At 48.6% G+C, this 25,070-nt stretch overlaps 2 protein-coding genes and 1 long non-coding RNA gene across 5 annotated transcripts; 1 reads left to right on the top strand and 2 right to left on the bottom strand.

The window, feature by feature from the left end:
- Window positions 1-10,757, bottom strand: LURAP1 (leucine rich adaptor protein 1). Its single transcript, XM_025912682.2, has 2 exons — window positions 10,359-10,757; window positions 1-844 (listed from the first exon to the last, which is right to left on the bottom strand). Exons 1-2 carry the CDS (start codon window positions 10,554-10,556, stop codon window positions 323-325), a joined length of 720 nt encoding a protein of 239 aa, XP_025768467.1. The 5' UTR covers window positions 10,557-10,757; the 3' UTR covers window positions 1-322.
- Window positions 10,758-12,362: 1,605 nt separating this feature from the next.
- On the bottom strand, window positions 12,363-14,982 carry LOC147577987 (uncharacterized). The gene is made up of 3 exons (XR_015254675.1): window positions 14,904-14,982; window positions 14,459-14,595; window positions 12,363-12,595 (listed from the first exon to the last, which is right to left on the bottom strand). It is a non-coding gene; the product is annotated as an uncharacterized LOC147577987 (long non-coding RNA).
- On the top strand, window positions 13,983-23,564 carry POMGNT1 (protein O-linked mannose N-acetylglucosaminyltransferase 1 (beta 1,2-)). 3 transcript variants are annotated; one of them, XM_086716833.1, is made up of 22 exons: window positions 13,983-14,140; window positions 14,657-14,826; window positions 15,451-15,526; window positions 15,717-15,835; window positions 16,484-16,549; window positions 16,639-16,752; window positions 17,580-17,697; window positions 17,890-17,988; window positions 18,156-18,283; window positions 18,653-18,723; window positions 18,950-19,025; window positions 19,206-19,289; window positions 19,379-19,420; window positions 19,630-19,688; window positions 20,028-20,100; window positions 20,189-20,317; window positions 20,402-20,527; window positions 21,754-21,818; window positions 22,013-22,057; window positions 22,286-22,421; window positions 22,686-22,795; window positions 22,895-23,564. In XM_086716833.1, the coding sequence occupies exons 2-22, from the start codon at window positions 14,707-14,709 to the stop codon at window positions 22,980-22,982; spliced, it is 1,944 nt and encodes a 647-aa protein (XP_086572959.1). In that variant the 5' UTR covers window positions 13,983-14,140; window positions 14,657-14,706; the 3' UTR covers window positions 22,983-23,564. The 3 variants fall into 3 exon arrangements, with proteins under 3 accessions (XP_086572959.1, XP_086572958.1, XP_086572960.1); XM_086716832.1 differs by having other exon boundaries at window positions 15,451-15,565; XM_086716834.1 differs by lacking the exons at window positions 13,983-14,140; window positions 14,657-14,826 and adding an exon at window positions 15,167-15,226 and having other exon boundaries at window positions 15,451-15,565.
- Window positions 23,565-25,070: the final 1,506 nt, after the last annotated feature.

The following is a 25,070-nucleotide window of genomic DNA, read 5'->3' as shown; positions in this document are numbered from 1 at the left end:
ATCAGTGATCTCCTATGGGTCCTTAATCCCTCAAATCCTTACGTAGTTGAAGGGGGAAGGGGAAGAGATACTATCACACCAGAGGCTACAGGTCAAGCCTCTAGAGTCATTGTATCTATGTAAATAGCTCTAGGGTCCCAATAATTGAAGGATAAAAGCAGAGCCTCCTTAGGGGCCAGAAGGATGGTAAGGCCAGGTTTCCACGGTAACTGGATTTCAATGCAGGCTCCTCCTAGACCCAGAATAAGGGAGAATAAATTTCTAGGGAGACCAGGACCTAGTGATGAAAGAGTTATAGAAATATGAAAGGACGGGAAAGTTATTACAAGAAGGTCACATCATCCTGGCACTGCCCCCAATACCAGTGGGCCTCAAAGCCAAGCTTAACACTTTCATCCTCTAGTGGTTCAGGAGGTCCACCTTGGAGCCTCTCCCCTGGGGGCTTCCATACAGCCCTCAAGTTCCCTAGCCTGGTGGCTGTCAGGTCCACCTCAGTCCTGGCCCTGTTCCCACTGGGTATAACCTTTGCCCAGTCCATCTCAGGACGGGGAGCCCCAGGGGGGCCCTGTTCATCCATCTCGCTGGGGGCCACCGTGTCTAGGAAACTGCCGATGGAGACACTGTCCAGCCGGTCAGTGGAGCTGGTGTCTGGCAGGCTGTCCCAGCTGCCTCGCCTTGAGCGGCCTGGACTCCCGCCTGTCAGACTATATTGGCTGCTGGTGAGGCTGCTGCAGTGGCTGGTCAATGTCCCCCGCTCCTCCAACAGCCAGCGCACAGCCTCGATGCCCTCATTCAAAGTCACCAGCTGCTGCAGGATCTTCACATCGATGGCTCGCAGGTAAGCCTGGGGGAGTAGGAGAAGGAATCAGTCTGAGCTTCAGAGCCATGGGTTTCCCAAATGTTTCTAGAGACCCCACTTTGTGGTCCAACCAACCATGCCTCAATTTTAAGAAGCATGGGAATAGAAGTATGGTTGATTTAGAGTGTGGGCTTTAGAAGCAGACAGATTGCAGTTGTTGTTTTTAAAAATTTTTTTTAAGGTTTATTTATTATTGAGAGACAGAGCGTGAGCGGGGGAGGGGCAGAGAGAGAGAGGGAGACACAGAATCAGAAGCAGGCTCCAGGCTCCGAGCTGTCAGCACAGAGCCCGATGCGGGGCTCGAACTCATGAACCGTGAGATCATGACCTGAGCCGAAGTCGGACGCTCAACAGACTGAGCCACCCAGGCGCCGCAGATTGCAGTTTAAAATCTCAGTTCTGGAGGCACCTGGGTGGCTCAGTCCGTTAAGCATCTGACTTCATGATCACACAGTTCATGAGTTCAAGCCCCGCATCAGGCTCTGTGCTTACAGCTCAGAGCCTGGAGCCTGCTTCAGATTCTGTGTCTCCCTCTCTCTCTGTCCTTCCCCCATTCACACTCTGTCTCTCTCTTTCTCTTTCAAAAATAAACGTTAAAAAAAAATTTAAGTATTCAACACGGTGCATGACACAGAGTTAGGTCTCAGTAAATGTTTAGTATCGAAATCCGATCCCACTGAGATTTGAACTTCATAGAATAGGGCATTAACTATTGAACCAGTCCAGAATCAAAGAACAACCTGATAGGGAGTCTGGTGTTAATTAGGAAGTAGACTGAGCCAAAAGGAGGCAGGAGCTGGGGAATAAAGAGGGAGCTCACCTGGCCCCACAGTCCCTTCAGGGTGTGGGTAGCAGTTGTTCAAAGGGTCAGAATCCTGTTGGCTACAGATGCAGGGCTTCTCTTCACCACACACTAGTAGTCTAGGGTGTCTGTACTGGGAGTAAATCTAACTTACCAGGTAATCTTTAGGTCCCTCCTACCTCAGATCCCCTAAGTTATCTTCCGCAAATACCAATCTGAATCTGTCCCTCCCCTGCTCAAGAAACTTTCTGGGCTTTGCACAACTGTTAGAGAATAAAATCTAAATATTTTAGCAGCAGGCATTCAAAAGCTGTCATAATACATCCCCTGCCTGTCTCTCCAGCTTCACTTTTAGCATACTTCCCTGGAAGCCCCCCAGTCCTGTCACACATGACTTCCTGATTTCATATTTATTTAATTTTCCTTTTAGGCAAAGTAATGGATGCACATAGATTAAAGACGCAAAGAGTTCTGTGAGATTTATCATAAAAGTAATAGTCCCCCATCCTAATCCTAAATCTTTCTTCCCAGAAACAACCATTATTCATTTTTTATCTGCTTATTTTGGTACTTAGATTCTAATCTCCAAATAACATTCCACTTACTGACTTTTAAGTTTTAGGTGTTTTCTATTGCCTTCCCATACGATAGAAGGTTAAGGATTTAACTTTTTCATCCTACTCCCCGATCCTCTGCCATACAGACACCTTTCTCTCTGTATTCCAACATACGTGATAAAATGAATTATTCAGTATTTACCTTATTAGGATTTGGAAATGCTATTCGCGGCTAAGTTGTACAGTTTACTATGGCTACTTTTCATTTCTTACTTCATGTTTTCCTTAGAATAATAATATTATTGTAATTATGCCTTAGAATAATAATAAATGATATGTATCATCTTACGTAATTATTACGTTATCATATTATTACTGCTACATACACTACTACTACTCTTTTGCTTAGTTTGCTATATAATCATCAGTAAGTCAGCCTCAAACCCTCTCCCAATTGTCTGAATTTTCCTCTCAAGGCTTTTAAACATATCACATCTTCCATCTGTTCCATGTTCTTAGAGACAGCTCTTCAGGAGCCTTCTTTTTTATATATAAAATTTCTAATATTTATTATTTAAAAAAAACTTTTAATGTTTATTTATTTTTGAAAGAGAGAGACAGCGTGTGAGTGGAGGAGGAGCAGAGAGAGAGGGAGAGACAGAATCTGAAGCTCAAACCCATGAATTGTGAGATGATGACCTGAGCTGAAGTTGGATGTTTAACCTACTGAGCCACTAGGACGCCCTTATCTATTTATTTTTGAGAAAGAGAGAGCACGAGCAAGTAGGGGAGGGGCAGAGAGAGAGGGAGACAGAGAATCCCAAGCGGGGATGGAATTCATGCACCATGAGATCATGACCTGAGCTGCCCAGGCGCCCCAGGAGCCTTCTGATCTGCCCCAATCTGTACCTGCTGCACAACTATCCTCCAGGGATCCCCCTTCACTCTCATCCTAGGGACTCCCTTTGCCTCTTTCCTGAGTTGGATCCCTTGTTTCCTGATCCTATGTCTTCTTCTTTCTTGATTCACTCCTTTATTGTGTGTGTGGTGCTTTTCCTTCAGTAGCTTCCTGCAACAGTCTACATAGGAGGTACATTTGTTGAAGCTTCACATGTTTAAAATGCTGTTATCCTCCCCTCCCCTCATAGACAGTTGATGGGTATAGAATTCCAGGTTGAAAATAAATTTTCCTCAGGATTTAAGGCATTGTTCCATTGTCTTTTAGTTTCCAGTGTTAAACTTAAAAGTATGATGCCATTATGATTCCTGATTGTTTGGATGTATCCATCTTCCTTTTCTTTCTGGAGGTTTTTAAGATCTTCTCTTTGTTCCCAATGTTTTTTTTTTTTTTAATTTTTATTTGTTGTTTTTAAGTTTATTTATTGATTTTGAAAGAAAGAGAGTATGAGCGAGGGAGGGGCAGAGAGATAGGGAGAGAGAGAATCCCAAGTAGGCTCTGTGCTAGCAAAGTGGGGCTTGATCCCATGAACTGTGAGATCATGACCTGAGCTGAAATCAAGAGTTGTACGCTCAACCAACTGAGCCACCCAGGCACCCTGTTCCCAGTGTTCTAAATTATCCCAATAATTTGCTATGGCGTGGGTCTATTTTCATACATTGAATTGGCCACTTAATGGGTCCTTTTAATCTGGAGGCTCATATCCTTCAGTTCTGATTTTCTTTATTTCTTTCTTGATTTCTCCTCCTTTATTCTCCTCCTTTATTTCTATGATCTTTCTGGAAATCCTATTATTTGAATAGAGGGTGTCCTGGACGGATCCTCTTTTTTTTTTTTTTTTTAATCCTCTTCCATCTTTTTCTGTATTTGCTCTAGTTTCTGAAATATTTCAACATTATCAACCCTTCTACTGAGTTTTTCATATTTTCCTATCATGTTTTTATTTCTAAGAGTTGTTCTAGTTCTCTGAATGTTTTCCTGTTTATAGCTTCCTGATATGGCTGCAATATTATCTTATCTTTTTAGGGATATAGTTAATGATTTTTTTATAAGTTCTCATCTTCCAATATTATCTCCATTTCATTCAAGTTGTTTTTTTCTGTTTATCTACATCTGCACAGTTAGAGGGTCTCATCAGGTGTCTTACAGTGTTTAGTAGCTGCTCATACTTCAGAGTGGTCTCTAAAAAGCTGGTTGCAAACTGGCAATTATCTGGCTGGGCTATTTGGGTTGGCCCTGAGTCAGTATCTCTTATGGTTACTTTCTCTCAGGTTCACCATATTCACCATATTATACCCATCTTGAGAATATAAGGAAAGCTGCCAAGTAGGGGGAAATGCTAGAAGGGTATATCATAACATTTAATACATTTTTACTTAATCCCTCTTGCCTTCAACTTTGTTGTCTCTCAATCTGGAGACCTTTGGTCCTAGGTGTTTTTTTTTTTTTAATATCAATTTATAAATGTTTATTGAATTATTCAGTAAATGATTGTTTTACATCTAGAATGATAAACCAGAATATAACCAAGTATTTGTACACTGAGAAAAATATAGGCACTGGAATTAAACAGATCTGGATTCAAACTCCAGTTATGCCATTAATGAACCATATGATTTTGGAATTTTTATTCCCCTTTAAACCTTCATTTCTTCATTGTAAAATGAGGATACTATTTTTTTTTAATTTTTATTTAGTTAATTAATTAACTTATTTATTTATTTTTAATTAAAAAGTCTCCACACCCAACATGGGGCTTGAACTCACAACCCTGAGATTAAGAGTCACATGCCCTACCAACTGAGCCAGCCAGGTGCACCGAGGACACTACCTAATTAAAAAGTTTATTTTAAAAAACGGAAGGGTGTCCCTAGGTGGCTCAGTTAGTTAAGCGTCTGACTCTTGATTTCGGCCCAGGTCATGATCTCATGGTTCATGAGATGGCCCTGTGTTGGGCTCTGTGCTGAGCATAGAGCCTGATTGGGATTTTTCTCTTCCTCTCTCTCTGCCCCTCCCCCTCTTGCTCTCTCTCCTTCATTATAAATAAATAAACATTTAAAAAATAAAAATAAATGGAAGGAATGCATTAACATGCACAAGATACTACCTGACAAGTATTAGTTCATAAATGGTAGCTATTTAACTTTACATATTACCATGGCATAAGCACAGAACAAAATTCTGTACCTGAAATTATTTGTGACTTTGGAATAATATCACAACTCTAATTCAATGAAACAGATGGTTATTTGGTTCCTGAGTTGTCTAATGATTACAAAGATAATGGAGAAACTGTCCCTACTTAACAGAAACTTGCAGTTTCAATAAAGAGATATGAACAGGGGCAACTGGGTGGCTCAATTGGTTAAGCATCCAACTTCTGCTCCGGTCATGATCTTGCAGTCTGTGAGTTCGAACCTCACATCGGGCTCTGTGCTGACAGCTCAGAGCCTGGAGCGTGCTTCAGCTTCTATGTCTCTCTCTCTGCCCCTCCCCTGCACATGCTCTGTCTCTGTCTCTCAAAAATAAATAAACATTAAAAAAATTTTTTTAAATAAAGAGATATAAACATGAACAACTGAAATGCCACAGACTATACAGATTATTAATGACATATGATAAAGAAGATTATCTTCAATTGTTTCATACTGGGGACAAATAAGTTAACAGTGAAACCAGCAGCCCTAGTCCAAAACCAAACTAGATGTATTAAATAAAACTTCTCATACTAAAAATGCTTCTCCTGCTATAATTCCTCCTTTCTTCCTTTCTTCTCTCCTTCCTTCCCCTTCTTCCCTTCCTTCTGTACTATTCTTTTCCAAAACTTACATCTCCAATCTTCTGTTAGGATAAAGAAGTGGTTGGCATCTGGTTGCCCCGTTAGGGAGGAGATCTTAGAATATGATTCTTTTTTTTTTTTTTATTTTTATTAAAAATTTTTTTTTAATGTTTATTTATTTTTGAGAGAGACGGAGACAGAATGTGAGTGGGTTGGGGCAGAGAGAGAGGGAGACACAGAATCTGAAGAAGGCTCCAGGCTGTCAGCACAGAGCCCGACGCAGGACTCAAACTCACGAGCTGTGAGATCATGACCTGAGCCGAAGTCGGACGCTCAACCAACTGAGCCACCCAGGCGCCCCATCTTAGAATATGATTCTTAAACAGACATTCACAAACCCTTCTGTTTTCAGCTTCACTTGTGCCCCCCAGTTCTAGAAATACCCAGTGCTTCCAACTCCTGTGACCTTTGAGGGTTTCTGTAGTGCAACATGTGTTGCTTTTCAGCTTTCCTTGCTGCTAGCTTGAAATTCAGCTTTTTTTCAGGTCTACTAAGTTACAAGTCTTCCTTCTGCTCTTTAGCTTCCAAAATTTTATTCCTATCATCTTCTCTCCTATTTTTGTTGTCATAATGGTTTCATGGCCTTTAAAATAATCCTTCTATTGGCTTTTTAGTGAAGTTTCAGAAGGAAATGAAGGTAAATGCATGTGTTCAATCTGCCATCTTGAATTGGAATTCCCACTGACTTTATTCATTTTTCAAGCCCCAGCCTCAAATGCCACCTCCTCTAGGAAGTCTTCCCTGCTCTTCCTCACGATGTAATTAATCCATTCAGTTATGAAACAATATTTACTGGGTGTTTCTTATAGGCATTGCATTGTGTTAAAGGAAGAAAAGACACCATTTCTTAGCCTCAGGGAGTTCACAATCTATGGGTAAGATAAGACAATGACACAAGCACTAAAAATTCAATGTAGTAAATGCTAGGGGAAACAACTGCTATATAGAGGGCCACAGGTACCTAGAGGGCCCTAACCCAACAAAGGGAGGTAAGAAAATGCTTCCTAGAATAAGGCACATCAGCCGAGGCATAAAGGTTAAGTAGGACTTAGCCAGACTAAGCGGTGGAGAGAGACATTCCAACCAGAGGAAACAGCATGTAACCCCTCCAATTCAAAGTGGCCTTTCCAGGGGTGCCTGGCTGGCTCAGTCAGTAGAGTGTATGACTCTTGATCTCAGGGTTGAGGGTTCAAACCCCATGACAGATGTAGACATTACTTAAAAATTAAATCATAAAAAAAAAAAAAAAGTAGCCTTTCCAGAGTACAAATCTGACCATGTCACTCCTTAATGAAAACTCTTCCAGGAAGCCCATGCTGTGTTCCAATAACACTTACGGTCCTGTGCCAGAGTTATTAGTCTCTCTCCCTCCTTCCTGTGAATTCAGACTGTGAGCTCCCCGAGAGTAGGTCCTGCACAGTTCATTTATGGTGCTCAGCCTAGGTCATATTAGACTTTGTGATCCTATTGCCTTTACCATCCTTGGCCCCTCTGGAGGTCTCCAGGATTCAGGGGGTTGGGTTTTACCATGCTGATGAAAAATGAGTTCTGTGACAGTGGGATTCCCTGACTGTGACAGCATCACTCCCCAGAATAGAAAAAAGCAAGACTTTTCTTGCCAGAAAAAGAAACACTCATTCCACACCATCTCTTTGGAAACAGAAAGGTATAAATAGCTCAGAGAGATGCAGCCTTAAAGGCCACCACAATCCAATTCTCTTCCCAGGGGGTCAGGTTCCCCACTCCCCCACTTAACACATACATATTAGACTCTCAGCCCAGCCCTGGGGTCACAAGTATGGCTCCCTCATCACTCAATACAAATCAGGCCCTGGGGTAAAGCCAGGAGATTCCAGGCCCAGCTCCCTGGCCACAGATTGAGATTCTCAGACTATTCTTACTAGGACTATCTGGTCCCACAAGCTCCTGTCCTCTCATCTTCCAAGAGGCAGAAAAACTGAGGCCAAAAGAAAGTCAGGGCCCTGCTCAAGATCTCAAAATAATTCAGGAGCTGAGCCAGGACTTGAACCCAGGTCTTCTCCTCCTTCTTGCCTGAAGCTTTTTCTCAAGCTGCTCTGCGGGGGCTCTGTGGGGGCAGGTTGTCACAGCAACAGTTCTTTGGGTGGATTAAGTAGGGAAGGTTGCTATTGTTTTCCTTTCCCACATACCCCAGACTCTGGCTGGTTCACTCAAAGTGTGAGAGGGGGAGGGAACCAAGAGGAAAGGAGCCTAGAAGCAGGAATAACCTTGGCCTCATGAGCAGGCCTGTCCCCTCCCTGCAGGATTGCTGGGAGAGGGACAGTTGAAGGACAGTGCTTAGAGGGCTTGGACCAGTACTGCCACCAGTTGCTCCAAGGGAAATCCCCTGCCCTGTCCCGTCCTCCCTAGGTGCAACCCAGTGGGCAGGGCAGAGTACACAAAGATATCAATGACACCTTGACCAAGGAGAGAGAAAGGAATGGGGTAGGTAGTGACCTTTCACTGTTTGGGCCCCCAAGCAAGCGCCCTCCTTTGTGCCTTTAATGGGCAGCCTAGGATCCTAGACCAGGCTGGATCAAGAATGCAGAGACCTGGGGCTCCTGGGTGGCTCAGTCAGTTAAGCTCCAATTTAGGCTCAGGTCATTACCAGGGTCTGGCTCTGTGCCCAACAGCTGGGGCTGGAACCTGCTTCAGATTCTGCATCTCCCTCTCTCTCTGCCCCTCCCCCACTCACACCCTGTCTCTCTCTCTCTCTTTCTCTCTCTGTCTCAAAAATAAACATTAAAAAATTTAAAAAACAGAATGCAGAGACCTGATCAGAAGTTAAATGCACCCCCTTAAAGTTTACAACCAGAAAATCCCCATCAAAGGCAGAAGAGTTCTGAGCCAGAGAGGAGGCATGGCTCCACCACGGAGCTCCTGAGTGAGCCCAGGCAAGCCCCTGAACACCTGCAAGCATGCTTCATCCTATGGAGGAATGATGACTGCTCTTCTCACTTCAATGACGTAAAATGTCTTTAAAGTGTCTGGCACAAAGCAGATCTCAACGGTAAAAATGTAAAGTGCAGGCAGATCATCTGGATTCAAAGCCTGGCTCTGCATTTTACTTTTTATATGACCTTGAGTAGTTATTTAACCTCTCTGTGCCTCAGTTTCTTTATCTATAAAAGATCACTTGCCAAATAGGGTTGCTGTGAGTATTAAGCGAATATTTTGTAAAGTGCTCAACATGATACCTGGCACCACTTTGTACAATGAGGCAAATTCGAGCCCCTCCCTTAGGTGGGCAGTCACAGCCCTGCCCTGAAGAATCTGGCACTCACCTCCAACCTTCAGGGCCAAGTGCACACATGGCATTCGAATCCTTCCCCCACGAGCCTTCCCTGATTACTCTGCCCACAAGGCTCTCCTCTCAGACTTGCAGGGTGTCTAGGAGCTCCCATGCCCTCATTCTCTGCTCTCTCACAGCCCAGCCTGGCACAGAACTGGTCAGACAGTGGGGCTCCAGGAAAACCTATTAACTGACACACTCACCATGGCCTCCTGGTTCTAAGCCAGAGAGAATTCTTCGGTTCCCCAGAACTGGCTGCAAAGTGGTGGCAGGTGTGAATCACCCCCTTCACCGGAACTAGGGCCTTGGGGAGCCTAGGCAGCCCCAGATGCCCTTCTGGCTCTGAATCTAGACCAGCAGCAACAGGGGAGGGGGAGGGTGCCTGTTTCCTTCTCTTCTCCCCAAGAAGTTACAGATAAAATATAAATATCCTTGGGGGGCTCGGAGATGATGGAGCCAATGCTGATGGTGCTGCTATTCTGACTGCTCAGGTTCTAGGAACTTCCAAATATTTTAAATGGGGGTGGGAGAACATTGCAGGAAGGGAGAATGTCTTTAGTGGCCCTAGTCCAGGAGGTTTTCACCCAGATCTCTTCTGTGCTAAATCCTGTCATGAACACTGAGGCCTCAGAGGAGCAACCCAGTTTGCAGGAAGAGAAGAAACTGGTTGCCCTTTAATGGTGGCCAGGGGATAGATGGCACCTGGTGGAGGGGTGGGGTGGGGGAGATTTGGGCTGTGCTAGGTTCTCAGTGCTTCCCAATCCTCACCTCTCCCCGCCCAATTATTCGGCAGTAAAAACTTCCTAGAGCCCATGCCTCCCACCTCAAGTCTTCAGGACCCATCAACACCCCACTTACCCTTGGGAGGGTCAATTAATGGACCCCAGGGTTTAAGGATTGATCTGGAAGGGACCCTGAGGAGTAAGATGGGGAATTTTAATGCTCTCCTCTCCTGTCCAACTCTGGGGGCATAAGTCTGTCCCTCAGCCCTAGCTGGGGATTCCATCCCCTGGCCCATGGAGCCCACACTCACCAACTCCATCCTCAGCGCCATGATCTTGTCCCCCAGGCCGTGGCCCGTGTTGGGCGCCCCCGGGAGCAGCAGGGCGCCAGAGGTTCCTGGCTCCCATTCGCCTCGCAGCCCGCGGAGCAGCCCTTCAGGGGTCTTCCTGCCCACCTTGCCCTCCACGTCTCGAAGGTCAGGCGATTGGGACTCCGCAGTCCCCTCCATGCGGGCCAACCGCTTAAAAGTGCTGGGAGACCGGACGGCGGGATCTTGTTCCCAGGGGTCCTCCTTTCTCCGCGACTAGCGCCGAGCGGAACCGGTGGGTCCCCGCCCGCGCCGCGCGGGGGCGGTCGAAGGGCGCCGTAACACTCAGAAAAGCAGCGCAGAGCCGCGCGCGCGTGTGCGTGCGTGTGTGTATGTATGTGTGTGTGTGTCGGTCGAGGGCTGTGCACACGTCTGAACGTCTGGCCCTGGAATGGGTGGGGCTCGGCGATTTGTACTTGGATTTGTACTTGAAGGGGCGCTAGGAGAGTTCAGTGCCTTCTGCCCACTCTTCCAACTAAATCTAGCCAGGTACACAGCAGGCGCCCTGTATTGCAGAACAAAGGCTAAATAAGCATCCTCAGGAATTTGGGAAATTAAGAGATCTGCAGAGGTTTTTGAAAGACTTCCTGGAGTAGAAGGGCTGGGTCTAAAACAGTGGTCAGAATTTAGCTACCTACACACACACACACACACACACACACACACACACCACTTTCAGTGTAGCCACTGAATTTATTTTTTTAAGTTTGTTTGTTTGTTTGTTTGTTTGTTTGTTTGTAAGTAATCTCTACATCCAAGGTGGAGTTCAGACTCACAACCGGGGATCAAGAGGGAGTCAGTCAGGCACCACCACCACCCCTCCCAGCCACTGAGTTTAGATTAAAGAAATAGAAAGTAACATTCTGTGCCTTGTGGCTCAGTTGGTTATGCAAGGGACTCTTGGTTTAGACTCAGGTCATGATCTCACGTTTTGTTGGTTCAAGCCCCGTATCTGGCTCTGTAATGACAGTGTAGAACCTGCTTGGGATTCTCTGTCTCCCTTTCTGTCTGTCCCTCCCCTGCTTGCTCTAAACAAACAAACAAACAAACAAGAAAGAAAGAAAGTAACGTTCTTCTGGCCACTGAGAAGTAATCAGTATGGAAGATGAAAGGTCCACATGGGCCAGACAGATCAGATCCTGTAGACTGATGCTTAAGCTTGACTGTGCATATGAATTATCTGCACATCTTGTTAAAATGCAGATTGTAATTCTGTAGATCTGGGATGGGGTCTGAGATTCTTCTTTTCTAACAAGCTCCCAGGCGATGGCCATGCTGCTGTAGAACTGTAGAAGATAGTTGTATAGTGCTTGGATTATATTTTATAAGCAATGAGGAGCCATGAAAAACTTTTTTTGTTGTTGTTTTGGCTTGATTTGGGTTTTTAATACAAATTATTTCAGCCCATGGTCACAGAAGGATTTACAATGCAAACCCTGCTTTATCTTTTCCCACCTCTATACCCACACCCCAAAGACAATGATGTTCAGCTTTTTTTTTCTGGTGTTTATACACATAACTCTACATATGCTTATACAGTACTACTATTTATTAATTTTAAATATCATCTACTGACTTCCTATTATGATAAATATAGATTTATCTCACACTCTGTACTTCCCTTCTTCCACTGACCCTAAATATTTCTATCACTATTTTTAGGTCATCTAATGGTTACCTTGTAACCTTAAGTAATGTGTTTTTCCTTGATATCTCTTGATCCACAGAAGAGTTTTAAATCAGAGGTTAAAAACCAGATTTACCTTTTTGAAAAACTGCTCTGGATTTTGCAAGGAGAAAGGATTGGAGGGGTACAAATCTGGAGTCAAGGAACCTGGTTGGAAGGGAAGAAACTGAAATGGACTGGACCAGGGAGGGGCAGGTTGTGAGATTGGAGAACAGTTAGACCACAATGGAGGACTTTTAAGGAGGTAAGACTGACAAGACTTGGTGACTGGTTACATTTATTTGTTTATAGTGGCATTCATGAGTATTTGCTCAGGAAATGAGTGATTTCAATAAATATTATGGAGCATCTACCATTTGCTAGCCATTGCGCGTGGTGCAGAGAGTATGCTGGTGAGTAAAGACACCTCGGCTGGTTGTTGGAGATGAGGAGTCAAGGATGACTTCAGCTGTTCCTGCTGTCATTCACCAAGGAAGGGAACCCCAAAAGAGATCTAAGAGTGGGAAGAGATGATTACAGCAGGGGTCACATTGAGTTGGAGGGGCCTGTGAAGATGTCCAGCAGGCAATTAGATACAGGTCAGCCTGGAGCTCAGGAAATATTAGGACTGCAGATATGAGTGTAAGAATCTAGGTGGTTACAGAGGTCAAGAGAGTGGATATGATCTTCCATAGAAAGTGAGACTGAGGAGTGAAGATCAGGAAGGAGCCCTGAGGGACATCTTTTTCAAATGCTAATAAAATGTGTTGCATTTTCTTCTGTTCTCTAATACATACCTATTAGGAAAAATCACTTATTATCTTAGCTTCTAAGATAAGTACTGTTAACATTTGGTGTGTGTGTGGGGGGCGGGGGGAATACCATCCCACCACGTAGGGAGCAGGTGGAATATGGAGAGCTCAAAAAAAAAAAAAAATCTAACTGGTCTGGCTTCCTCTGTTTCCTTTTAAAACAGTCTTCACAAAACAGTAAAGGTTCTCTTAAATGGGACTATATTGCTCCTCTGCTTACAACTTGCATAGCTACCCATTCACTTCAAATAAGCATCTCCATCACCTAGAAACTTGTTAGAAATGCAGTATTCTGCTCTACCCCAGACTATGAATCAAAAACTCTTAGAATGGGGCCCAGCAATTTGTGTTTTAAGGCACCCTCCAAGTGATTCTGATGCAAGGTAAAGTTTGAGAATTACTATGTTAAGCTAAGTGCTTTATATGTATTATCTCATTAAACCTTCACAACAACTCTGTATTTTTCTTGTCAGTATAGGGCAGGGGTTGTGAGTAAAATCCGGAGCTGGGATGCCTAGGTTTGAATTCTAGCTCTCCTAGCTTTGTGACATTGGGCCTCATTAGTAATAGCACCTAACTCATGGGGTTGTGGAATTCAATGAGTTGATGGAAGTAAAGTGCTTGATCAGTGACTGGCATAGAGTAAGCATCATATAGAGTAAGCATTTCACAGAGGAGGGAACCTAGGCTGAGACGTGCAGTGACTTGCCCAAGGTCTCGGGTCATGGTAGAAGCAGGTTTTTAATTCCCCTCAGCCTCCAAACGCATACCCTAGGCCTGCATACCCTAGACCTAGGTGCATGCAGTCTTGGCCAAGCAAGGGGAGCAGGTAGCTGTGTCCGAGGCCTGTAGGCCCTATGACCCTGGAATCCCGAGTGGTCTAGTCCAAATCTCTAGGACTCCGACTTGAATCCAGTTTGCCATCGGCGATGCTGGGGACCAAGACGTCGGGGGTGGGGGGGGGGCGGATCTGCTCTCCCCCAGCAGCCACCCCGCCCGCTGGTTGCGAGCCGGGGGCTGCTGAGTATTCGCGGCACTCGCGGGCTGCTGACACTCGTCGCCGCCGCCCTAAGCGCCGCCCGCCGCCCTCTCACCCCGCGGCGGCGGCGGCGGCGGAAGCGGGGAGGCGGGCCGGGCCGGGCCGGGGCGGGGCCGCGAACGGCATGGAGGAGGCGGAGGCCGCGGCGCGCCGGGCCGAGCAGTGCGGGCCCGAGAGGGGCCCGAGTGGGGCCCGGGCCCCCTGAGCCGTGAGTGCCTCTGGGCAAGAGTCCGGGAGGGGTGGCGCGGCCGGGGCAGGTTTCCCGAGTCCTCAGGCGGCCCCGAGCCCTGGGAGGAGAAGAATGGGGCCAGATAGGAGAGGGCGAGGGCGCAAGGGGGTGGAGGATTGGGGGCTGGGGAAGGGGGTTGTCTCCGCCCTTTGCCCACAACAGGACTAGGAAGACCTGGAGCTTGGCCCTTTTAGGAGCTGATAAACCTCGAGAGCCGATTATTTGGCCCCTTCTCCGGCGCGGGGGGCGGGGGGCGGGGGGGGGGGGGGAAGGTCCCCGAGCAGCTGTGTCAGTTACCCCAGCCCCAGGGGGAGTTTCCAGGTGATCTGACCCCTCTGAAGGTTTCCTCTCCAGAGAAGTTGAGCCACTTTTCTCAGGTCACACAGCGTGGATGTCTTCAGGGAAGCGTTGCTGGGAGGTCCTCCCTGGTCTCCCTAGAAGGTATCAGACTTTGGGAGGAACACCTTACTCCATGTGACCCTCTGGTCCTCTCAGATTCCTGAAGGCATGGGTTGGCCAGGACAGTGGTGACTCCCCAATCCGGCATGGACGACTGGAAGCCCAGCTCCCTCATCAAGCCCTTTGGGGCTCGGAAGAAGCGGAGCTGGTATCTTACCTGGAAGTATAAACTGACCAACCAGCGGGCCCTGCGGAGATTCTGTCAGGTATAGAAATGTCCCAAACCTCCTAGGGGCTCCCTCCCAGCTTTACCCTAGCCTAGACTATTGGCACTGGGACTTACCTTGGCTACCCCCAACCCTGGAAAGGGGCGGCAGGTTCCTAGAGAGGAAACCTCTTTGTGTCACGTCGCTACGAGGTGGTGGTTTGGGCCCAGAGTTCTAGAATCAGAACCCAAGTACAACCTCCTAGACTTCTGACAAAAACCTGAAGTCTAATCAGGAAGGCTTTGCCCAGGGGTACACACACCTGTCAGGCAGTCAGAGCTAAGACCCAGGTCTTCTGATCCCCAGCTTGGTTCTCTGGGACTGGCTCCATCTCTAGGAACTAATTGTGGAGGGGACCAAGGAAATCAGGGCCTCAAATGGAAGAATACAGGAGCTCTGGGTAGGAAGGGCCCTGATGAAGAGAGAAGGGTCAGGGGTGGTTCCCAGGAGGAGGTGGTTGTGAAACTGGACCCTGGCTGGGGGGAGTAGAACTGGGTGGACAGAGGGACGAGAGGCCCCAGGATCTCCCTGTGTCCTCACTGCAGCCAGGGCCCTCCTTTCAGGAAGACCCTCAATGATCTGGAGGGGGTGCCCCTCTTTAGTCATCCCTACCGCTCCTCTCAGACAGGGGCAGTGCTTTTCCTACTGGTGACCGTCATTGTCAACATCAAGTTGATCCTGGACACGCGTCGAGCAATCAGTGAGGCCAATGGAGACTCGGAGCCAGAACAAGACTATGGTGGGGCCAGGCTGAGGATGGGATTGGCTGTTGAGGTGGAGTGGTGGTGGGGGAGGGGTCCCCCGGGATCTCACAGCTGAAATGGTAGGCAGATCCCAAGGGATGAGATGCTGCTGGAAAGACCATCTCCCTGACCTTTGCACCTCTACAGATGAGGCCCTGGGCCGATTAGAGCCGTCACGGCGCAGGGGCAGTGGTCCCCGACGGGTTCTGGATGTGGAGGTGTACTCAAGCCGCAGCAAAGTATACGTAGCTGTGGATGGCACTACGGTAAGTGGGCCAGTGTCGGGTGTACAGTCATTGTATTCTACTCAGGGTGTGGGTCCGTGGCTCTGGGATCTACTGCCTAAGTGGGTACTGCATCTCTGCCACTTTCAAACTATGTGGCTCTGGAGGCCTCAGTTCCTTATCTAAAGGCTGGGACTAATGATTTCTCCTTGTCAGGATTAAAAGAAAAGTATGTGAAATGTGTTGCATGTAGTGGAATATTATGCAAAGTGATCATTAGTATCAGTAGGTAGATAATTCATTGACTTATCCCATAACTGTTTTCTGGTCCCTTCTTTGACCTCAGCCTAGTTCCAGGCATTGGGGACCTAGAGGTAATCAGAGCTGGCCCCAGTTCGAGGGGCTTAATCTGATGGATTATAGTATCTCCAGCACTAGGAAGAGACGTTAGGGCTCTAAGAGTCTGAAAGCCGTAGAGAGGAGGGTTCTAGAAAGATCTGATCTCTCTAATGGATAACTTAAGGAGGTTTTCTGGAAGAGGTGGCATTCAGGCTGGGTCAGAAAAGAACTGTTAACAGAGGCATAGGCAGGAGGAGAGGTTTCATGCAGCTGATTTTTTAAATTCCCATAAGACAGAGAGACCTTGAATGCCACCATGAAGAGTTGGATTTTGTCTCTGCCACCCTGTAGGTGCTGGAGGACGAGGCTCGGGAGCAAGGCCGGGGCATCCATGTCATCGTTCTCAACCAGGCCACGGTGAGGTTCTAGGGGTGGGGGACCTGGAGGGCTGAAGCTGAGCCCACCTTGCTGGTGACATTAACTCATGAGAGGTATGTCCCTGTCAGGGCCATGTGATGGCAAAGCGTGTGTTTGACACATACTCACCTCATGAGGATGAGGCCATGGTGCTGTTCCTCAACATGGTGGCACCTGGCCGAGTGCTCATCTGCACTGTCAAGGTCAGTGACTCTGCCCTGGTCCTTCTCCCAATGCCCCCAATTCCAACTTTGATCATGGCCCTGGGTTCTATACCCCTCATAAAGCATAGTGGGAAGAACCTCTGGAGGAAGGTAATACAGGTTCCAATCTTAGCGTTGTCATTTTTATTTAGCAAATAGTTATTGAGCAACTACTGCATGCCAGGCACTGATCTGGGTGCTAGAGCTACAATCAGAAGCAACCTTTATGGAGCTTACATTCTGCGGGGCAAGATCAACAACAAAAAAGCCAGATAAACGTGTGATGTCAGGAAATGATAACTTACTGAAGATAGTGAAGCAGGGAAAACAGAATGATGAGTGATGCATTTTAGAAAGGGAAGGTGTCTGTTAAGCAAGTGACGTGAACAGAAAGCTGGAGGAAGTAAGGAGAGGGCCAGGTGGCTATCTGGAGGAAGAGTGTTCTAGAGAAGAAGATTGACGAGTGCAAAGGCCCTGAAGTGGGAAGGTGCTTAGCATGCTTGAGGAATTGCAAGGATGCCAGTGGAGCTGGAGCAAACTAAGGGAGGGGAGGGGAGTGGTGGGAAAAGAGCAGAGAGATGTAGATTGTATGGGATCATGGTAAGGATTTACTAGCATGGCCGTCTTGGATAATTCTCAGAATCTCTCTAAACCTTCAGTTTTCTTAACTGTGAAAGGATAGTAACCTCAGAGGGTTGTTGGGATAATTTAACGAGCTAATTTAAATAAAAGGTTTTGCGTGATGTTTGACACACAGCGAGTGCTCCATGAAGCCAGGTCACCCAGAACCATGGCAGGCAGGCTGACCACTTTCTCTGGTCTCCCAGGATGAGGGCTCCTTCCACCTCAAGGACACGGCCAAGGCTCTGCTGAGGAGCCTGGGCAGTCAGGCTGGCCCTGCCCTGGGCTGGAGGGACACTTGGGCCTTCGTGGGACGGAAAGGAGGTACCGGCACCATGGGCCATCCACCCTAAAGTATCAGGGGTCTGGAAGGAACAGAACACCAAGAGATGGGGTGGGGTTGGGGGCAAATAGGAGCCAGAAGTGGTGGGCTGGATGAAAGTGGGCAGAGAGTTGGGAAGAAGCTTCAAACTGGAGCCTGGGCCCCCATTGCCCCTCATTCCTGCCTCCTGCTAGGTCCTGTCCTTGGGGAGAAACATTCTAAGTCACCTGCCCTCTCCTCCTGGGGGGACCCAGTCCTGCTGAAGACAGATGTGCCGCTGAGCTCAGCTGAAGGTGGGGTTAGTGGGGTCTGGGCTCCAGGGCAGTGCCTGGGCTGGAGGTGGGGATTTGGGTCCTCTTAATGGAGCTTTATTCTCTTGACTGAGTGCCTGGGGTTGTGTAAACCACACTGGTCTTCTGCCCCTATATGCCTCATCCTGTTGACCCCATCCCTCCCTCAGAGGCCGAGTGCCACTGGGCAGACACAGAGCTGAACCGTCGCCGCCGGCGCTTCTGCAGCAAAGTTGAGGGCTATGGGAGTGTGTGCAGCTGCAAGGACCCCACACCCATCGAGTTCAGCCCTGACCCAGTGAGTGCAGCCTTAGACAGTGAGGCTTGGACTCCTTCTCAACTCGGCCAGAGGCCCTAGGAAAGAGCCAGGTTGGGCTTTCCCTACCTCAGCCTGAGAGGGAACCAGGACCCAAGGATCTGTGCTGAGCTCTGAAAGACGGCGGGGGGGGGGGGGGGGGGGCATCCTGTTGGGGGGAAGAGTAGGCCATGTGAACAAAGGCCTGGAGTTGGATGTGGGTTGAGTGTATGGGAGGGCCGGGACAGGGAGACCCTCTGCCTTTTCCCTCTCTACTCTGGAGTCGCCTTCTCCCCAAAGAACTCTTCCCTAGGTGGGGATCCCAATGTGAAGAGGGAGTGAGGCAAGAACTAAAAGCTGTTTCTCCCTCAGCTCCCAGACAACAAGGTCCTTAATGTGCCTGTGGCTGTGATTGCAGGGAACCGGCCCAATTACTTGTACAGGTGAGCCTGGGAGTGGGCTGTATCCAGCACTGAACAGGAGGGTGCTTAGCAAGTGGGACCCTCAAGCTTATCTGCCTGCAGGAGGAACTCTTGAGGTGGGCAGAAAGGCAACAGATTCTAGGCCCATTCACCCATGTGGGTGAACAGGGGGATGTGGACCCATCTATAAGCACAAGGGAACCCAGAGTTGGGTGACAGAGACCTAACCCATCCCTGGGCTCCCCAGGATGCTGCGCTCTCTACTCTCAGCCCAGGGGGTGTCTCCCCAGATGATAACGGTTTTCATCGATGGCTACTATGAGGTGAGTGGGGTTTGGGGGCTATGGGAAGAGCAGAGCCCAGGGCCGTGGGTGCTGAGTAGCAATGATCACAAGAGACGGCCAAGGCAAGGGCTGTGAAATGTGAATGGTTTGGCATGGCGGAGCCTGCAAGGTGGGCAGGGGGAGGTGGCTCATATGGTGACCAGTGGCCATGCCTTCTAGGAGCCAATGGATGTGGTGGCCCTGTTTGGTCTGAGGGGCATCCAGCACACTCCTATCAGCATCAAGAATGCCCGTGTGTCTCAGGTACTGCCTAGGCAAGGATGGAAGGGGCAGACACCTGACCCTGCCATCCACCCCAAAGCTCACGTGCCCTCTTTCCGCTCCCCACCCAGCACTACAAAGCCAGCCTCACTGCCACTTTCAACCTGTTTCCGGTGAGTAGTAAGGACAAAGTCCTTGGACCTAGGGAGGAGAAACATGGGTATAAGGTCTGGTCTTATTATATAGCAAGCTCTTCTCTCTGGACCTCAGCTTCCTGATCTGGAAAACAAGGGTAGTGCTGCTTGAGAAATAAGATGGGGGTGGAGGAGGCACAGGATGGGAAAGGCCCCCTTGGGGTCATGCTGTCCCCCTCCCCCTGCAGGAAGCCAGGTTTGCCGTGGTTCTGGAAGAGGACCTGGACATTGCTGTGGACTTTTTCAGGTGAGGGGAGGGCCCTTCCATAAGTACCTCTCCACTCAGCTCCTATAGGCTTCCTTGGGCCTCTTTGCTTAACTGGGTCTCCAGGAAAGAAGGCAGTGGGATGTCTGGGAGAGCTTTCTGAGGAAAATAAGCTTAAAAGTGGGGGGAAAGCCTGCAAAGGTAGGACAGCAGGTGTTGGGGTTGGAGTAGAGAGTAGAAGGACGGGTAGACACAGTGGGGATTTGGGGGAAGGGACAAGTAGGCATGACTCCTGAGTCCCATCTCTAGCTCCTCCAGCATCACTGTGTGACTGGGTTTGTCCTTGTCCTTCCCTGAACCCTTGGACCCTGCCTGTCTCAGTTTCCTGAGCCAGTCCATCCACCTACTAGAAGAGGACGACAGCCTGTACTGTATCTCTGCCTGGAACGACCAAGTAAGCCAAGTGGCCAGGGGTCAGCTGGGGTGTTGGTACAGCACAAGCACCAAGCTGATACCTCCCACCATGGCACCCCTGTCCCCAGGGATATGAACACACAGCTGAGGACCCAGCACTGCTGTACCGTGTGGAGACCATGCCTGGCCTGGGCTGGGTGCTCAGGAAGTCCCTGTATAAGGAGGAGCTTGAGCCCAAGTGGCCCACACCAGAAAAGGTGCCCTGGCAGGGTAGGGTGAGTGGGCTGGAGTCCCCTCCCAGCTCCAAACCTCTTAACCATCATAATCTTCCATGCCCCCAGCTCTGGGACTGGGACATGTGGATGCGGATGCCTGAACAACGCCGAGGCCGAGAGTGCATCATCCCTGATGTTTCCAGATCCTACCACTTCGGCATCGTTGGCCTCAACATGAATGGCTACTTCCACGTGAGTGGGAGGCAGGGATATTGTGGAGGTGGGCACAGAATAGTAGATAGAGCAAGAACATGGACTCTAGAGCAGTCCCAGCTCTTCCACTTATTAACTTTGGGGAAGATTCCTTATCTTCATTTGCCTCAGTTTCCTTATTTGTAAAATGAGGATAAAGATACTACCTATCACAAGGGTTCCAGGTTACGAGGCTTAAATGAGTTAATATATGTAAAATGCTTTGAACTGCAAGCATTATATAAGGGTTAGCTTGTATTTTTTTCATTATTACTATTCTTAGCACCCGACTGTGGGTGTGGGGAGGGGATTTCTGCCACCAGGCGCTTATGCAGCCCTGGAAGCTTTGCCCTCTCCTGTCCTTGCAAGTGGAGGGGCCCAAGCCTCAGCCCAAAGTGAACAGGGAGGTCCCCGGGCCTCCATGCTTTACATGGCTGTGTCCAAAGGGCCACTCCCCACATACAGCAACAGTATGCATTGAGACAGGCCAGCCCAAAGGAACATATGGGCAGCTTAGAACCTCCTAGATTCCAGAAGGACCCTGAAAGATCGGCTTATACAAGACCCTACTCATCTCCCAGAGAGGGGCAGGCATTGACACTTTCAGTACCTTGGTCTTAGCACTTTCCTCTGTCTCAGCTCAGCCTGGCCTTTTGCCCTCTGGTCCCCACAGGGCCTGTTTCTGGCTTCTGTGGCTCTACAACAGCAGACCCAGGGAGAACCACTGGGAATAGGGACTAAACCCAGGGGTCAGGAGCATGAGCTGCTGGTGTGGGCATGAGGTCTCTAGCAATGGGGGAGCTGAAATTAAAGCTAGTAAGAGCAGGAGCGCCTGGGTGGCTCCATCAGTTAAGCATCTGACTCTTGATTTTGGCTCAAGTCATGATCTCACAGTTTCTTGAGTTTGAGCCCTGCATTGGGCTCTGCACTCACAGTGCAGAGCCTGCTTGAGATTCTCCCTCTCTCTCTGCCCCTCCCCTGTTCACAGTCTTTCTCTCTCTCAAAATAAATAAATAAACTTAAAAAAAAAAAAAAAAAAAAAAAAAGGCTATGAGAGCTGGCCAAAGATGCTACAAAGAGGAGGATAGGGAAGATGGAGGGAAATTAGGGGGACCTCTGTGGGTCCAGGACTTCATCTGTGGGCCTTGTGGCTATGTGGTGGGTCACTGGGCGGGTGTGGGCCTGACAGTGTAATGCCCTAATGTTCACCCTCACACCCACTTCAGGAGGCCTACTTCAAGAAGCACAAGTTCAACACGGTTCCAGGTGTCCAGCTCAGGAACGTGGACAGGTCAGGGATGGGGACAGAGCAGAGGGGAGGATATCTAGGAGCCTTGATGACCAATCCCCAATATTCCCCTCCAACCCTGGGACCTGCTGTTTACCCCAGCCTTGCTGCCACCCAATTCCCATGTAATCCCTTGCCTTGCCCCTGGAACCTGAGGGGTTACCCCTTCCCCTGACCCATTTTTCCTTCTCCTTCAGTCTGAAGAAGGAAGCTTATGAAGCAGAAATTCACAGGCTGCTCAGGTATGGCCTATGGCAGGGATATATGGCAGGGAGTGAGGAGGCAAATACTGGGGGTCTTGGCCCCATTATTTTTGGGGCCCACTGCAAAATGAAAAGCAGGACACCTTGTTGAAAAATTAAGAATTTCAAGACAGCAATAGCAGAGCTTTAAACTAAGCACAGGGCCTTGTAAAACACACCCATGAAGCAGGCTCTGTCTTGGCCTTTCTCCCCTACCCTCTGCTGCAGCGAAGCTGAGGTTCTGGACCACAGCAAGAACCCTTGTGAAGACTCTTTCCTGCCAGACACAGAGGGCCACACCTATGTGGCCTTCATCCGAATGGAGAAAGATGATGACTTTATCACCTGGACCCAGCTTGCCAAGGTGCCCCACTAACATACCCACCCCAGGCTTACTCCTCCCCACCAGATACAGGGAGCCTTTGTTCTGGAATCTTCTACCTCAGAACCTTTTCTTCATCCTCTGGGAACCCCTCTCTCAAACCCTTTGTCCAATTCCATATTCTAGAAGATGCTACCTCTTACAAATTGAGACTGTTGAGGGGCTGGAGGCTGAGCCAAGGGTCCTCAGTGGCCCCTCCCCACAGCTCTCTGACCCTTGCCTCTCACTCTGTCCCACTCCTACCAGTGCCTCCATATCTGGGACCTGGATGTGCGTGGCAACCACCGGGGCCTGTGGAGATTGTTTCGGAAGAAGAATCACTTCCTGGTGGTGGGCGTCCCAGCCTCCCCCTACTCGTGAGTGACTCTTTTCTGCCCTGGGACGTGAGAGTCTAGTGGGATTAGCGGGCATAGCTAATTACCTTTTCCCTATACATTTTCAAATTATCTTTCCAGGGTGAAGAAGCCACCATCCATCATCCCAATTTTCCTGGAGCCACCCCCAAAGGAAGAGGGAGCCCCAGGAGCTGCAGAACAGACATGAGACCTCTTCCAGGACCCTGCAGGGCTGGGTACTGTGTACCCCCAGGCAGGCTAGCCCTTCACCCCATCCTGTAGGATTTTGTAGACACTGGCAGGGGTTGGGGCTGGTTTGTTTTTAACATGAGACTTAATTACTAACTCAAGGGGAGGCTTCCCCTGCTCCAACGCCCCTGTTCTTGAGTTGGAGGTCTATTTATTTACTTCCTTGTGGGAAGGGGCAGGATAGTACCTGGGAATCATCGGGGTCCCTGGGCAGCTGATCCTGCCCTTTGCACACTCCCTCCTCCCAAGCCTGGCTCAGAATCTAACCTATTTATTGACTGTCCTGAGGACCTTGGGAAAAGGCTGAAGCCTGGAGGGCCTTGATTCCTTTCTTGGCTGGGTGCTGCCCTGAGGGTGGGGCTGGCTCTTACTCAGGAAACTGCTGTGCCCAACCCATGGACAGGCCCGCTGGGGCCCACCTGCTGATGCAGACTCACTCAGAGACCCTCAGACACTGAACCAGGCCTCTTCTCAGCCTCCTCTTTGTCCAGGTTTCCAAAGCTGGATAAGGTGGTCATTGATTAAAAAAGGAGAAAACCTCTGGGGATGTGTTTTATGATGGTGTGACTGTGTGGGGGCGGGGGGGGCAGGGAGGGGGAAGAGAGAGAGACACAGAGAGAGAGATGGGTAGGAGAGAGAATGGTCATGATGGATAATGAGTTTTCCTTACTGTCCTCCACAGAGTTTAGCTTCCATTTGGCACCATTTGGCCACCAGGGGATGCCCCAGTCTCAAACACCAAGGTTTTTCCCTAAGCTCCACCTTAAGACAGCTGAGCCTGACCTTAGCCTCACTGTACTTGGGGCTGAGCTTACAGAAGCCACCCCAAGCCTCTTCCCATCAGGCAGTTAACCTGCCTAGCTTGTCTGTTTAGGTACCTGTCTCCAGAGATGAAGCAACAGAGCAAAAGGGATACTTGGCGTTAGGGGAGGTGATGGGAGAGCAGGTGAGTCTAGGGGGGTTGGAAAGGAAGTGAGTGAAACAGAACTGGGGTGGCATCATTCAGGAGGCTATGACTGGGCTGAAGATGGAGTTGTAGGAACAAGGATCTGTGGTCCTTAGGGTACTTTTTTTTTTAATGTTTATTATTTTAAATTTTTTTATGTTTTATTTATTTTTGAGAGAGAGAGAGAGAGAGAGAGAGAGCGCATGAGCAGGGGAGGGGCAGAGGGAGAGGGAGACATAGAATCTGAAACAGGCTCCAGGCACTGAGCTGTCAGCACAGAGCCCAACATGGGGCTCGAACCCACGAACCGCAAGATCATGACCTGAGCTGAAATCGGACATTTAACTAACTGAGCCACCCAGGCACCCTTTAATGTTTGTTTATTTTTGAGAGAGAGTGAGAGCAAGCAAGTGGGAGAGGGGCAGAGAGAGAGGGAGACAGAGTATCATAAGCAGGCTCTGCATTGATAGCAGAGTGCCTGATGTAAGGCTCAAATTCATGAACTGCAAGATCATGACCTGAGCCACCCAGGTGCCCCCCTTTGGGTACTTTGTAAGCAGATTCCATATCTATAAATTTTTCTGGAGAAAAGCTATCAATTTCTTCATAAATTTTTTTTAATGTTTATTTTTGGGAGAGAGAGAGAGAGAACATAAGTGGGGGAGAGACAGAGAGAGAGGGAGACACAGAATCTGAAGCAGGCTCCAGGCTCTGAGCTGTCAGCACAGAGCCCAATGTGGGGCTCGAACTCATGAACCATGAAATCATGACCTGAGCTGAAGTCAGATGCTAAACCAACTGAGCCACCCAGGCACCCCCGTTTCTTCTTATTTTTTTAATGTTTATCTTTGAGAAAGCATGAGCAAGGGAGAGGTAGAGAAAGGGGAATAAAAGAACTGAAGCAGCTCTGAGCTGACAGCAGCAAACCTGATGTGGGGCTCAAACTTACAAACTGTGAGATCATAATCTGAGCCGAAGTCGGATGTTCAACCAACTGAGCCACCCAGATAGCCTGAAAAGCCATCATTTTCATCAGATTCTCACCTAGCCAGTGATCCAAAGAAGTTAGAAAGATCTAACTTAGTCACAGAAGCACCAGGA

The sequence above is a fragment of the Puma concolor genome, chromosome C1, assembly GCF_028749965.1.
Source record: "Puma concolor isolate L17-30 chromosome C1, mPumCon1.1.hap2, whole genome shotgun sequence".
NCBI lineage: Eukaryota > Metazoa > Chordata > Mammalia > Carnivora > Felidae > Puma > Puma concolor.
This window is presented reverse-complemented; position numbering and strand designations above follow the sequence as displayed.